This window comes from Haliotis rubra, unplaced genomic scaffold (genome assembly GCF_003918875.1).
Source record: "Haliotis rubra isolate DU_JTF1 unplaced genomic scaffold, ASM391887v1 Scf795, whole genome shotgun sequence".
Lineage (NCBI taxonomy): Eukaryota > Metazoa > Mollusca > Gastropoda > Lepetellida > Haliotidae > Haliotis > Haliotis rubra.
The window spans coordinates 151,197-167,500 of NW_025767518.1; the positions used below are offsets into that span (position 1 = coordinate 151,197).

Below are 16,304 nucleotides of genomic sequence, written 5' to 3' on the forward strand. Positions count from 1 at the left end.
TTTTGTAGAGGCTAAATGTCAGAATGACAAACCCTGTAAATTATCTCCATATGATCTTTATGACAATTTATGCGCTATGAACAATTTCAGGTGGAGCTCTTTCTTTGGTTACGAGTCAATGCGTGAAGCGGCCTCGCATTCCAATCTCAAGCTGGTATCGCATTCCAATCATAAAGTGAAACAGGGTGTTTGGTGGCAAACCGTCATGACTAACAAACTCCAGATTCAGTAATAACAAATCACGTTTTGTTTTTCAGTGCATCAATCACCAATCATTAACTGATAAGTTGGAAAACATATATCAAATAAGTTTAAAAAGCTTGGTTCACATTTGAAAATTCCACCGTAGACCCTTTCCCCACCAGAATAGTGGCAGCAACCTCATGGCCTTGACCTTTTCTCGAAGTCATTGTTTACATTTGGAAGATGCGACAGGAGAGCCACTGACAGTTTGCGCAAGGTTAACCTGATTGTATGACTGAGATAGTCTTTGATATCTAATTACTGGTACTGGTACAAAATTTAAGAGTAGGGGCGCTTTTGCTGTAACGAGAAGTCCGTGTTGTACCGAATTTAGATACTGTTGAATTTTGCGCCCTGTCAACTTGACGATTTCACGCACCTCTACGTCTGCGTGCGACAGCTGTGGTGACTCTTACACACTCATGTGTACTTTGTGCTCAAATTCGATTCTACGGATATTATTTTCTACATTTTGGAAAGTGTTTTGTGACCTAGTGGCTTCAAAGTGTAGTGAATTCAAATTGAATCGGATTCGCTGGCATGTTCGCGAGTCTGTTGACAAAAGAGCCAGATTTGTGGTGATTTCCGAAAGGATGGATCAGGACATGAGGGTGTACCTCTGGCATAAACACGGTAAGGTAATTAATTATACTTTAATAGACTACTTTAGGATTAAGCAATGTAATGGATAAGAGGGATCATGACTAAGCTAAATAACTTTTTCAACGATATTATATACTTTTAGAAAAAATATGTTGGGCTAAACAGAACGGTTTGCAGATTCTGTTATTGTTTTACTACCTCTAAATTTGAAACATTACAAATTTCAAAATATCATTTTGTTTGAATTGATAACCCAACTGTTATTTATGTGGACGGAAGGCATTAAAATTTCTTCGGCGTTCGATGTTAATGCATCCTCCGTTACCAGATCAAGATCAGTGGCGATATCGTTGACGAAAACATAATCGGTGATATTTTCGTCATCAAAGTTGCTAAAATAAAGATCCTAACTATATTCAATCAATGTGGTCGTTCAGATCCATGTTTTATGTGTACGATTTCGTGGCACTAGCGAGCTGACACGAAATACCAAAGCACATGTCGGTGATGAAAATAGGGTGTGTGTCATTGTTTACATATCGCCCATGTAACGACGATTTTCGTGTCTCGAAACTGCTTAAATAATGTGTTCGTACACTGAAAGTAACGATGGGTGTTGTTCTGGTGACGTATACTTTGCCATAGTATCGATGAAAATGCTATGGAAAAATTCTAACCACCCGTTCTCGGATTTTTCTATAGTAAATGTATGGCGAGTCTCCCTGCAGTGAAGGCCGCCATAAGGCAGTGGTTGCCTGGGTCAGTGTCGGAGCGTTAGCGCAGGGGAACGCAACACTAGATCCAGGGAACCATGTAGCGAACTGACTGATAAAGCGAACTGTTTTCCATCATGGATTTTATTAAGAACAACAACGCGTTAACCACTAGGTTATCCCACCATCCCCCAACTTGGTCAGATCAAGTCACTAAACTAAATTTACATCTCCGGATGTAGCGAACTGACGGATAAAGCGAACTGTTTTCCATCATGGATTTTATTAAGAACAACAACGCGGTTTGAAAATAGTATTTGAAGGACGCATGTACAGAAAGCATGCAAGTCGTAAGAACAAAATCTGGTGGAAATGTACAAAGAGGTCCCGTATGTCATCAATTTAATACAATTGGTTACTGTGACTTTTTTCCTTGCCAAACTTGTGACTTTCTTTCTTGCGACTTTCTTTCCGATCACCGTTTAAAGGGCCCAGCCACATACTGTATATAATAGTCGAAATGCGCGTGAGGACCTGCCGTTATAAAGAACTGACAATGACATTTCATGAAGTTCTAACGATTTCGATTTTTTTTTAAAAATGAGAAAAGGCATTTCCCTGTTAGCTTTACTTCCGATTTATGAAATTCTTTTGGAAAGATTTATCCTCTCTATAACTCAATTAAAACACTCAGTTCATTTTAATTGAAGAGTCTGCCAGAGAATAGATAAATGATGTTTTAAAAAGAAATCCAATTTAGTGTCTTTGGAAATTGCTTCAGTTCCAAATCGTTAGAAGGGGTGGACGTCTGGGTGACCTACTCTGCCCTTACGTATTCATACTATATGCGGAAGTACTCGACATTTTGGTTGGTAATAACGCTAATTAACATCAAAGGAATAAACACCGGTACCAAAAATAACTCAGTTTGCAGACGATATTACTTCCACTGAAAAGGATTAAGGACGTTTTCTACAGGGAGTTTGGTAAGTGTTGACCTTTTTTTTCCGGAATAATAGTAAATAAAAGACAGAACGGGTATTAGATGGATAGGCATGGAGAAACGTTAAAAACTGAAACTGTTTTCTAAAAAGAAAATGAAAGGGCTTGAGAGTTCATTTAACTGTTCGGGATTACATTTAACTTTACGTGTAAGCTTATAAAACGGGAGAGATGGATGTCGATCTGATCTTCCCGTAACTTGTCACCTATTGGCGGAAACACTATTCTAAAATCGCGTTAGATTTCAAATAAACCACCTTTTTTCAGCTTTTTCGCCTAGTATAGTGCGTTATTGGACACTAGTAATACACATATTTGATGTTAACTTATTTAAGCAAGCAGTTATTAGCAGAGAAGCTTTCTTTGTTTTAAGTTTCTAAATTTAACAAGAGGAATTTTGAAATTGGAGTGGCATTAGTCACACACGAACCTCAAATTGCGCTCTTTGACGCACTTCAAGCCCTGTGCAGCCGTGAGGGGCTGGCTGGTAATCGGACTTGAAGAATTTCCAAGGGCGTCAAGGAGACATTAGGATAGAAGGATTTATGTCATAGCTTCAACCAGTCACACAATTATTCTGATGCCAGAGAAGTAGTCTATCTCACAGTCCCTGAACTACATTTTCCCCCCACCGCCTGGCCCTGTCTGCAGTGCCCTAAACGAAGCAAGTCTAGATTCCCTCAGGTCTGAATTTGCTATTTGACTGGGGTTCAATTTCAATTTAAATGGGTTTATTTGTTACAATCAAAATCATAATGGTTGTCACCCCCTTCAATTGTTTTAATTGGGGACCATTATTGGCATGAGTATATATACAGAGACCAGAGAGAGTCCACCAGGGAAGGTGCAGGCTGTTCGACTGACCCAAAGTCGAGTGTACACAGCATAATGAAATTTAAGTAGTTTTGAACCAATGCTTTGATCCATGTAAAAACATTTATGTCACACACACTACAAAGTTAGCACAACATGAGACCTTGTTTGAGTGGCATTTTAGGCACTCACGAAATAAAGAAGTTGTTATCCATAAAAACTTGTTGTATATTGTAACATGAGACCTATTTGACTGAGGCTTATCTGCGTATCCTATTTGTTTAAAGCAACCACGTGAGTAGAATGCACGTAGAAGCCGAGTAATGAATGCTCGCATACAATGCGTATGAGTTTAGTGTAGGTCGAGCGAGTGAGTGAGTTTAGTTTTACGCCGCACTCAGCAATATTCCAGCTATTGTAGTGTAGGTCAACGGTATTGCAAACATATATTTTGGGGGAACGGGATGGCACTGCGGTTGAATGTGCCACATTGCACTAGCAGAGTAACGTGCCCGTATTGTGGCACTATTCTATAATCGTTGGTTCGAATCCTCAAATCTACTTTATTAAGATCCTTAGTTTGTAGGCACAATGTGCATGCTTGTGGATTTCACCCAGTTGTAATTACGCCTAAGATCTGGAATTTCCTCTCATAGAAAGTGAAATATAACCGAAGATACTAGACCGATGGTTGGTATAATAAAGCTATCTACTACGTCAGGGGACGATGATACAATCCATCAGTCAGTAACTCTCATTTGTTGTCGTTAACGACACACATGTGACACTGGTGATCTATTTGGCTAGAGAATCACCACGAGGGCCTTTTTCAAAGAGAGACATACTGCTTCGGGACATGAAATGAGTGAGTGAGTTTAGTTTTACTCCGCACTCAGCAATATTCCAGCTATATAGCGGCGGTCTATAAATAATCGAGTCTGGACCAGACAATCCAGGGATCAACAGCACTAACATCGAACTACGAAATTGGGATACGATGACATGTGTTAACCCAGTCAGCGAGCCTGACCACCCGATCCCGTTAGTCGCCTCTTACGACAAGCATGAGTTACTGAAGATCAGTTCTAACCCGGACCTTCACGGGTCAGGACATGAAATGATTTATTGGAAAATCATATATATGTAGCTTGCGGAAATTCATATATACTTACTAGTGCATCAGTGAGAGAAAATCACATTCCATGTGAGTCTGAGGTTTGGGTAATAGCGCAGTTTCAAAGAATGAAAGAAAAAGTCCCAAGAAGACCTTTATGCAAGTATTCTATTATATTCAGGACATATATCTGTACACGTCTTATCTGATGTACATGACAAAGTGCGTAAGATATCTATACAAGTATTCTATCATATTCAGGACATATCTCTACACGTCTTGTCTGATGTACATGACATAGTGCGTCAGATATCTATACAAGTATTCTATTATATTCAGGACATATATCTGTACACGTCTTATCTGATGTACATGACAAAGTGCGTCAGATATCTATACAAGTATTTTATCATATTCAGGACATATCTCTACACGTCTTGTCTGATGTACATGACATAGTGCGTCAGATATCTATACAAGTATTCTATGATATTCAGGATATATCTGTACAAGTCTTGTCTGATGTACATGACATAGTGCGTCAGATATCTATACAAGTATTATATCATATTCAGGACATATCTGAACACGTCTTGTCTTATGTGAACCAGACATACTCTGACAGATATCTGTACAAGTCATATATCATAGTCTTATACCACGTACATTAGTAAGTTAATACAATATTACACCGTGTTCAACAATATGTCATTAATTTGATTTTATATTTTACCTTCAAAAGGGAATCGAATCCGGACGTTTGGTGTAACAAACGATCATGTTAACAACATAACTGTTCTTCACCCTTTTTCAGTGGAATGGTATGGTCCTTATTTCTAAAAGATTATCATTTTCACAAAAGGTCGACTTTTCACGTTCCGGCCCATGGGCGAGTGAGTTTAAAATTTGAGTTTTTCAACTTTTCGAAAAATGTTTTTTCATTTTTTCATCCTTAGCATACGACAACTGAATGTTTAATTTTGTCAAACCCTTTGTCAGAAATTGGACACAGTGCGGAAGGTTTCTAGGCTTTCGCGTGTCCAATTAAATTGTGACGTGTTATATAAGAACTTTGACAAGGCAGTTGTTTCCTCTGGTCCAGATTTCCGCGAGGGCCTTATAGGCTCCACTACACTAAATCAGTATCACATGCTCCCTGCGCGAGACCCGTATGAAAACAAGTCAAGAGACACAGAGACAAGTGACAGCTGTGATTGGATGAAATAGTGTAAGATGTTTGTTTTTTAAAAGCACATCCAACCAGTAATTAAAACTGACCACAATTTTAAGTATTTAGTGCTGTCATATTTATCACCATCACTTATGCTTATTGTGTGTACAGATATTTTCCAGTAGGTGACATTTGGTGCGGAACTGGGGTTGATGTGTTCCGCTTCCTGTGCTCGCAAAACGAGCCGGACAAGTTGGCCAGATATTGTGTTTTATGGTAGTTTAAAGGCCAGAGTGTACCCATGTGTACATGAAATGGCTGTTGATAGCCTGTCTATTTTTAAAAAAAATTATAAGGTTACTATAGAAGTCTATGGGAAAACATTTGGTGGTGTGTAACCTGTAGCGGCTACAGTGCCAGACTTTGTTCAAACTACTGTGGCTAACGAATGTGAAATAAATCTTTCCAACATGTATGTCAAGAGCAACAGTAGCAGTAACTCCAGATGCATAGAGCAAGTCCAAGTCGTGAGTCGTAGTCTACGTAGTCTGACAAGTGTTTACAAACATGTCTGTCGCAGTACAGACTTTATACAAATATCTGACACCTGTCTTTTGATATGGCTGAACCATTCAGCACTCTTCAAATAAATCCAATGACTCAGTGCAGCCCCGACCCCATAAATTGTCCTCCAAATGTCCTGATCACACAGTCAGCACATGGCAAGCACAATGCCTGCTGTGATGCCCCGTGTCACATGACTGCAATGCTGACGGTTGGTGAATGTAGGTTCAAAGGGTGGGTATATCTTCGGTACAGTAACTGCCCTTAATTCACGTATTATCTGTGGCTGACATCCTGTAACCTTCAACAGCTGCCCGCTTCCAACAACGAATTATCAAGCGTTCTCAGCCAGAACTTTCCTGTGCTCCGAAACATTCATATACTTGTATGAGAGGATACACGTACCATAAATTGTCCGCAAACTTAATACGCGATTGAATGAGTGGGTGAGTGAGTGGGGGAATGGTGGGTAGATGGGTGTGGGAGTGAGTGAGTGGATGGTGGGTGAGAGAATGGGCTGCCAATGGGCGAGTTTGTGGTTCGATGAATGGGTGAATGAGTATATTGATAGCTCAATATAAAGTGAGTGTATTGATTGGTGGATCTGTGAGTGTGGATGGGTAAGTGATTGTATGGTTTGGTGGATGGTTGTGTATAGGTGTGGGTTGGTGAGTGATTGGATGGTTTGGTGGATGGTTGTGTATAGGTGTGGATTGGTGAGTGATTGGATGGTTTGGTGGATGGTTGTGTATAGGTGTGGGGTGAGTGATTGGATGGTTTGGTGGATGGTTGTGTATAGGTGTGGGGTGGTGAGTGATTGGATGGTTTGGTGGATGGTTGTGTATAGGTGTGGGTTGGTGAGTGATTGGATGGTTTGGTGGATGGTTGTGTATAGGTGTGGGTTGGTGAGTGATTGGATGGTTTGGTAGATGGTTGTGTATAGGTGTGGGTTGGTGAGTGATTGGATGGTTTGGTGGATGGTTGTGTATAGGTGTGGGGTGAGTGATTGGATGGTTTGGTGGATGGTTGTGTATAGGGTGGGTGGTTGGTGAGTGATTGGATGGTTTGGTGGATGGTTGTGTATAGGTGTGGGGTGAGTGATTGGATGGTTTGGTGGATGGCTGTGTATAGGTGTGGGGTGAGTGATTGGATGGTTTGGTGGATGGTTGTGTATAGGTGTGCGGTGAGAGTGATTGGATGGTTTGGTGGATGGTTGTGTATAGGTGTGGGGTGAGTGTGATGGATGATGGTTTGGTGGATGGTTGTGTATAGGTGTGGGGATTGAGTGATTGGATGGTTTGGTGATGGTTGTGTATAGGTGTGGGGTGAGTGATTGGATGGTTTGGTGGATGGTTGTGTATAGGTGTGGGCTGGTGTAGAGTGATTGGATGGTTTGGTGGATGGTTGTGTATAGGTGTGGGTTGGTGAGTGATTGGATAGTTTGGTGGATGGTGTGTAGTGATTGAGTGATGGTTTGGTGGATGGTTGTGTATAGGTGTGGGCTGGTGAGTGATTGGATGGTTTGGTGGATGGTTGTGTATAGGTGTGGGCTGTGAGTGAGTGATTGGATGGTTTGGTGGATGGTTGTGTATAGGTGTGGGTTGGTGAGTGATTGGATGGTTTGGTGGATGGTTGTGTATAGGTGTGGGTGAGTGATTGGATGGTTTGGTGGATGGTTGTGTATAGGTGTGGGTTGGTGAGTGATTGGATGGTTTGGTGGATGGTTGTGTATAGGTGTGGAGAGTGAGTGATTGGATGGTTTGGTGATGGTGGATGAGTGATGGTGTATAGTGGTTGATTGGATGGTTTGGTGATGGTTGTGTATAGGTGTGGGCTGGTGAGTGATTGGATGGTTTAGTAGATGGTTGTGTATAGGTGTGTGATAGGTGAGGCTGGTGAGTGATTGGATGGTTTGGTGGATGGTGGTGTGTGTGTGGTGATAGAGTGTAGTTGTGTGAGTGATTGGATGGTTTGGATGGTTGTGTATAGAGTGTAGGCTGGTGAGTGATTGGATGGTTTGGTGGATGGTTGTGTGTATAGGTGTGGGCTGGTGAGTGATTGGATGGTTTGGTGGATGTTGTTGTGTGTATAGGTGTGGGGTTGGTAAAATGAGTGATTGGATGGTTTGGTGGATTGGTGGATGTGTATAGGTGTGGGTGTAAAGTGATTGGATGGTTTAGGTGGATGGTTGTGTATAGAGTGTGGGTGGTGATGAGTGATTGGATGGTTTGGTGGATGGTTGTGTATAGGTGTGGGGTGAGTGATTGGATGGTTTGGTTGGTGGTTGTGGTTGTGTATAGAGTGTATAGGTGATGGGTGAGTGATTGGATGGTTTAAGTGGATGGTTGTGTATAGGTGTGGGCTGGTAGTGATTGGATGGTTTGGTGTAGATGGTTGTGTATAGGTAGTGTAGGATGAGTGATTGGATGTAGTTTAGGTAGATTGTGTATAGGTTTTGTGTGGATGGTTGTGTATAGGTGGTGATTGGATGGTTTAGTGGATAGTTGTGTATAGAGTGTGGGCTGGTGAGTGAGTGATTGGATGGTTTGGTGGATGTTTGTGTATAGGTGTGGGCTAGTGAGTGATTGGATGGTTTGGTGGATGGTTGTGTGTATAGGTGTGGGCTGGTGAGTGATTGGATGGTTTAGTGGATGGTTGTGTATAGGTGTGGGCTGGTGAGTGATTGGATGGTTTGGTGGATGGTTGTGTATAGGTGTGGGGTGGTGAGTGATTGGATAGTTTGGGTGGATGGTTGTGTATATAGGTGTGGGTGAGTGATTGGATGGTTTGGTGGATGGTTGTGTATAGATGTGGGCTGGTGAGTGATTGGATGGTTTGGTGGATGGTTGTGTATAGGTGTGGGCTGGTGAGTGATTGGATGGTTTGGTGGATGGTTGTGTATAGGTGTGGGCTGGTGAGTGATTGGATGGTTTGGTGGATGGTTGTGTATAGGTGTGGGGTGAGTGATTGGATGGTTTGGTGGATGGTTGTGTATAGGTGTGGGCTGGTGAGTGATTGGATGGTTTGGTGGATGGTTGTATAGGTGTGGAGTGAGTGATTGGATGGTTTGGTAGATGGTTGTGTATAGGTGTGGGCTGGTGAGAGTGATTGGATGGTTTGGTGGATGGTTGTGTATAGGTGTGGGCTGGTGAGTGATTGGATGGTTTGGTGGATGGTTGTGTATAGGTGTGGGCTGGTGAGTGATTGGATGGTTTGGTGGATGGTTGTGTATAGGTGTGGGGTGAGTGATTGGATGGTTTGGTGGATGGTTGTGTATAGGTGTGGGCTTGAGTGATTGGATGGTTTGGTGGATGGTTGTGTATAGGTGTGGGTTGGTGAGTGATTGGATGGTTTGGTGGATGGTTGTGTATAGGTGTGGGTTGGGTGAGTGATTGTTGGTTTGGTGGATGGTTGTGTATAGGTGTGGGTTGGTGAGTGATTGGATGGTTTGGTGGATGGTTGTGTATAGGTGTGGGCTGGCAAGGAGTGATTGGATGGTTTGGTGGATGGTTGTGTATAGAGTGTTGGAATGGCTGAGTGATAGCTGAGAGTGATTGGATGGGGTAAATTGTTTGATGGATTTTGTTAGGGTAAGAGTTTGGGTGATGTCTATTTTCAGGGGTGTTCATAATATCCAAGATTTCTTGCACATGATAGTGAATGAACACGCATGGCGAAAACATGGTTACAATGCCCAGCCTTGATATTGCTGGAATATTTCTAAAAGCGGCGTAAAACCAAAGTCACTCACTCATTTGGGCTGTCTTCATGCATAATGATTAAACACAGCACAACAAACAGAACAGTTAGAACTCTGGTGAGAAATGTAACACAGCCCGATTTAACAAATATTTTATTACTTTCTTTCCGAACAGAGGCTGTATCTAGTTAAATTCACCACCGGTGTCTAACCGATGAATCTAGGTCGAAATGTATTCACAGTGAACGGCTTAGTTTTGAGTTGCCCGGGACTGGACTGACCTAGATACACAAGGCATACAGTAAAACATGGAGTGGAGTCTTGGAGTAGAGTCTTGGAGTGGAGTCTCGGAATGGAGTCTTAATGTAAATATTTAGGTGTCCGAGTTTGTTTTGTTTTGATCATAAGGGTAGCTATACAAGCACATTCATTTCACATCTGTAGCTGGTTGGTGTTACCAGTTTTATCAGAAGACAGGAGGCATTTTGTATACACGTATCAATTAGCCCTGTCAACTCCAGAAATGTCATTCTGTGACAGTACCACGCTGCCATCAAGAAGAAAAATGTATATAAATAGATGGAAGGATGGATGAATGGATGGATGGAGAAGCATGTAAATTATTTACAACCTGTAAGCAAAATATTAATAATGGCATTATTTATTAGCAAAAAAACGACATATATAACATTGTCACATGTAATTCAAATTTGTGTAGAGGAAGCGGTAGTATGGGAAAAGGTACATAAATTAGGTCTATGCTAAGACATGCAGTCAAATCCCGATGAGTCGAATCGCTGGGGACCAAGTAATAAATTCGACTTATCGATGTATTCGAGACATAGGTATGTCTATGAGTCATCGTGTGTATTTATGAGACGAATTCGTGTAACCGGTATTCAAATGATGACAATTATAACAGGGAATGGTCGGGAACGACAGGTACTTCGAGTTATGCATAATATTCGAGACACCGGCATTCGACTCATCGGGATTTGACTGTATAATCATCAGGGAATATAACAGTTATTACTGCATGAATTATTTATTTCTTACTTAACAAAGAACTTGATTACATAAGATACATAGCACTATATTATTCATGAACTGGATTTATTGTCAGTGATGGCAAAAGTAACTGTTCCTAAGTCATAATTGTTTTGCTTTTTGTTCAGATATAGCCATCTCTCTACATCCTTGAAGCAAAAATAAATGCAGCAGAATATTTTGCGAGCTGATTGTTAGTGAGTTTCATCAGCTCTCTGTGGCTTCGAAAATCTTGACTTTCTGTCAGGTTATGAATGGGCAGTCCACTGGAATGTGACAGATTAGAGGAAACACATCACTGATACGATCTGCCCTCAGAATATCAGAGAGCTTAAGGAATGCTACTGAGGATTGCCATGTAAACATTTTTACAATCTCGATTAGGTTGCTGTCTACAAATGAAAATTTAATTGCACAGAGTTCGAATTTGTGACGATTTATTAATAAGTTTGGAGTAAACTTACAAGCTTTAACAAACATTTCTACGAGAGCTGTAAAATAGAAAGACTAATCTCTAAGATGAGTAAGATAACATATTTACTTTTGAAACCGGTGATTCCGGAGGTATAAACGACAACTGGGAAGAACCATTAATGGCATATTCTAGACAGTAATCAGTGTTTACAGAAGTGACAAGTGCGCTGATACTTCATACTCCAGACTCCACTCCAAGACTCCACTCCATATTTTACAGTATGCCATACACAAGTGGCTCTGGTTCATTGTACACATTGGAATTCGGGAAAAACACATTAGCTCAAAACACCCAGTGTTTGTCATAAGACCAACTGAATCGGGAAGTCAGGATCGGTGATTTAGTTGACAGTGTTTTGCCACACCGCAACAACCTACGCGGATCTTTGCTCATTGTGTAAATATCGAAATCTGTTTTGCCCCTCCATATTTTAGAATTTAAAAATGTCGTACCGCTAGAAGTTGCACTGGGCGTTAAATATGCTGCTTCTGCAAAACTTGAGCGAGTTTGCTGTTCGGTAACTGTGATTTGCTTTTTGCAGCTGAAATTTCCTCAGATTATTATAATTGTTTTCATCATGAGTCTTTGAAACCGGTTAATACATGACAACACTACTGATGATGATAATAATGGTTAAGGTAACTGCTTTGTTATTTAAATGTCGGTAACGAATAATGAGTGAGCGAGTGATATTTTAGCATTATTCAAGCAATATCACACCGTGGACACCAGAAATGGTCTTCACACATTGTACCCAAGTGGGGAATCGAACCCGGGTCTTCGACGTGACGCGCGAACGCCTTAACCACTAGGCTACCATACCCCACTGCCCCATAACCTTTAAGTCATCAGGTTAAAATTATGGTTACTTCATGCATAGCCATAGCATGATGACAAAATGAGTATGTTAAAATAGGCATGACGTTAGATATCACAGGGACGAATGAAAGGTGAGAGGACCAGAATGCAAACATGCAATGAAGCGGAAACAATGTACAAAACAAACGCATTTGACTGCAACATATTGAAAAGTAGTAATGTGACAATATATGTTTCAAATGTAGACCAGAATAATCTTTGTAACAACAATAGGCCATTTGAAAGGCGATTCTTCATGCTGGATAGTAGGCTAAAAGCTCACAGAATTACGACTATATTAAGAATTGTGTATTAAGAGGCGTCAATAATAACAAGGCATCTTATATAGCGATGAACTCAACTCACCATGGGCATTACAACGTAATGGACATTATTACCCCGGATAGCTCAAGCTGCTTGTTAGGCACAAGAAGGGTAATAGTCATATAACTTATCCCACCGGGTACCCATTTTCTGCTGGGTGAACAAATACAATTTTGAACAAACTGATTCAAGGACTCTCCAACACCAACCTTGCTTAACCTCAGATTCGACCTGGACTGAGGCACAAAGGCCACACACCACCACAATAGATATAACCTAACCTAAATGCAAGTAAAATATCTTTTAAAGCATTGGCGTTTAATTTGTAGGATCATTTCTGGTGTGAAAGCAGAATCATTGGTATTCTCAGTTGTGTAAGATGTCATTGATCAATGAGACTAGAATGCTTTCAATGAGATTGCAATAGTGATTGCTTTAAGACAAGGGACTCGGGTAATAAGTGAGAGTGCTTGTATGTCATAAGGTTGTAGATTATCCCTGCCGCTACTGATCGTTAACTGTTGAGTGTTTCCTTAATAGGCGGAAGTGCGAGTGCGTTTTTACGCGTTTATTGCGATTTTACACATTTTGAGTTCAATTTTAATCACGGAAGGTAAATGCCACTAGCAAATATTTTTATGGATGTGGAAAGGGTTTTGTCGCTTCTATTAGCCCCAATGAAAGAAACATCTCCTTTAAATATCTAACAAACGAAGATCAGAGCTTTTACTGTTGGATGTATTGCAGCATAATACATTAATCGGACATATGCTGTGATGAAATAAGTTTTAATTCAATCACGAATGACTCTACATATTCGCTGTGTATATAAACATGGTTTTGCTTGGACCCATGCGAATCCATTAAGATAACATTACAGCACATGTGTCATATATATGGTAAGCGTAAACACCACTATGTGTAAGGATATCTGGGATTTTGTTGGGAGATTTGTGCACAGGAAGTTGGATCACAGGTCGAAACACATCTTGATAAAACCAACAAATATAACAAATTTAGCGAACGAATATGCTATATTCCTCGTGAGGATGAGAAAGCCACAAAACCTCGGTGCGCCTAGTGGCTGCAAGAGTTGTATACTCCCCAGGGAGTTGAGATTAATAATGCAATGTGCCGTTGAGATTGACATCCAATGATCGAGGAAATAAAAACCAGCGCCTTGAGCATGCACTAGTGCGTGGATATGTGCGCATATAAATACCCTATAATAAAATAAATAGAGAATACTACACGAGGTCTCATTACATACATACGAAACGTGTGTCCTTCCTATGAAGAAAGCGAGGTTAAATAATATAGGAAGGTCACGAGTTTACATGAGTTTGATACTATACATAGTCCTGTGTCGTTGTGACCCTAGCTTGATCAAACGGTCCCGTGTGGGCGTCATGCTGCGCATTTAGACTAACGTTTAATCCCTGAATTGTGAATTGTGACAGTAGCAAATAAACCCATTTAAATCGAAAAGGAGCCCAAGTGAGACCAGTGAACCTGAGTCAATCTAGACTTGCTTCATTTAGGACTTTAGCATTGCAGGGAGGGCTAAGCATTGGGGAAAATAATATGGTTCAGGGACTGTGAGACAGACTACTGCGCATTATGCCGAGTCTGGTACAAGCGATATGACCCGTCCTGCATTTGGCGAGAAGACATCGACATGGCAACCATGTTAAATTCAAGCACTGCTGCTATTATGGCTTCTATCGCACTGCTGGTGGGGATGTTGATGTTTAATACATCTCTGATACTGGTGTTTGTTACTGTATTACTAATACTGTGGCTGTCAACACGGCGTCCTGCTGGATTCCCACCCGGACCTCCACTTCTACCACTGGTGGGCAACATTTTTCAAATGGGCGACGATCCCCGAGTTACTTTTAGCAATCTGCGACGTCAGTACGGCGACATCTTCGGCGTGTACATCTTCCACAAGCCGGTCATTGTCCTCAACGGCTACGATGTTATCAAGGAGGCCCTGGTCAAGAACGCCGACGTTTTTTCAGACAGGCCTCATTCCTTTCTCACGGATTTTTTCAGTGGGGGCAAAGGTAGGTAACTGTCTATTTTGCATTAAGGAGTAGTTAATGGTTGTAGTTTTACGCTACCTTTGGCACAAGTTTAGAAATGCCACGTCGGGAATAACTAGGATAATATTGTAGTTCTCAAATGCTAGCATACCCGAAGTAAATGAAGGATTTCAAGGCAGAAAGTTTAGGAATCTGGTTAACATATAATAACTTGACACCAGATTTGATATGCGAGCAAGCGAAATCGGGTTAAGTATGTATGACGTCAAGGGTGAACAAACAACGTTAATCTCTAAATGATAAGTGACCAAGTTGGTGTGGCGATACTCTGGGAATGTTGGTTTCATAGACAAGTTAGTTCACTGCTCGGAAAGTCGCCCGTATTCTATCTCTCTCTGTGTGTGCGTGTGTGCTCTTGATGTTTATACTCAGCATCGATCTGAGCTAGTGATTTCTTTGTTTCATTTGTATGAACCACACCCACCAATATTCCGGCTATATAACGATGGTCTGTAAATAATGGAGTCGATTCAGACAATTCGTCGGTTGACATCACGAGCCTTGATCTACCGACTTGGTATGCGATAACATCTTTTTGCGATATGATTACATGTATCCGGTCTCTCTACACACGGGGGCCAGAGTGTGTAGTTACTGCGCTCTTGATGTTAATACCAAAATTCTCAAACACATGTACAGAAGTTCCACACACATTCCTTATTCGATGGTGATGTCAACAAAGAACATATAACATTGTGTTTTATGTTTTAGGAATATTAAGCACCAACGGCGATACATGGAAGGACATGAGAAGGTTCGCTGTCACCACTCTCAGAGAGTTTGGTTTCGGAAGGTCAATCCTTGAAGAGAAGATACAGGAAGAGTTGAATACACTTTTGGAAGCATTCGAGGAAGAGGGTTCGGAGGAATTTGATTGTAAACGACCGATCCACAATGCTACGTCCAATATCGTCGCTGATCTTTGCTTCGGAAAGCATTATGAATACAATGACCCACGATTCGTAAAGCTGTTATACGCAGTGGAAGACATGTTTAGCATCATTGGAACTTCAAACATTCTCGATGTGTTTCCAGCCGTGAGATACCTTCCGGGAGATTTCTTTAACTATAAACGTCTTGTGAAAGACATCAAGGTACTGGGTGATGAGGTAGCTCGACTCGTTGAGGACCGCGTGAACAACTATGACGAGGACAACGTTGAAGATTTCGCCACAGCTTTCATCAAAGAGGTACGACGCAGCAAGCAGGGAGGCGAGACGTTTGACGGTAAAGAGAATTAATTTTATGTAATGAGCGGGTGTCTCTGTTTGCTGATGTAGTTGTACTGTATGCTGTGAAGAAGGCTTTAATAATACCTGTCCTTGATGCTTACGGTGTAGTAGGATTGGACATTTAAATATAAATCCTTTTCTTTAAACAGATAAAATCTCCTGAGTTACCTTTAGACCAAGCGTTAACTGAACAAAGGAAAGTCACGAAATCCATTGCCTAACAATTTACAAAGGTTTTCTGTCTGCAAAAGGATTGTCCTTTCTGTTTAGAAAGTCACGTAAATATGGTTCTGACTGACATCTTTACCCCCGGAATGTATGATAACGCCAACAGCAT

At 41.1% G+C, this 16,304-nt stretch overlaps 1 protein-coding gene across 1 annotated transcript in view; it reads left to right on the top strand.

The window, feature by feature from the left end:
- Positions 1–14,323: 14,323 nt before the first annotated feature.
- The window catches only part of LOC124261308 (cytochrome P450 2D14-like), a 7,745-nt gene continuing 5,764 nt past the window's right edge, over positions 14,324–16,304 (top strand). The window contains exons 1-3 of the mRNA XM_046695616.1: positions 14,324–14,696; positions 15,447–15,962; positions 16,238–16,304. The exon at positions 16,238–16,304 is cut by the window's right edge and continues 374 nt beyond it. Coding sequence (XP_046551572.1) covers positions 14,342–14,696; positions 15,447–15,962; positions 16,238–16,304 — 938 coding nt within the window. The 5' untranslated portion in view covers positions 14,324–14,341. The remainder of the gene's footprint in view (positions 14,697–15,446; positions 15,963–16,237) is intronic.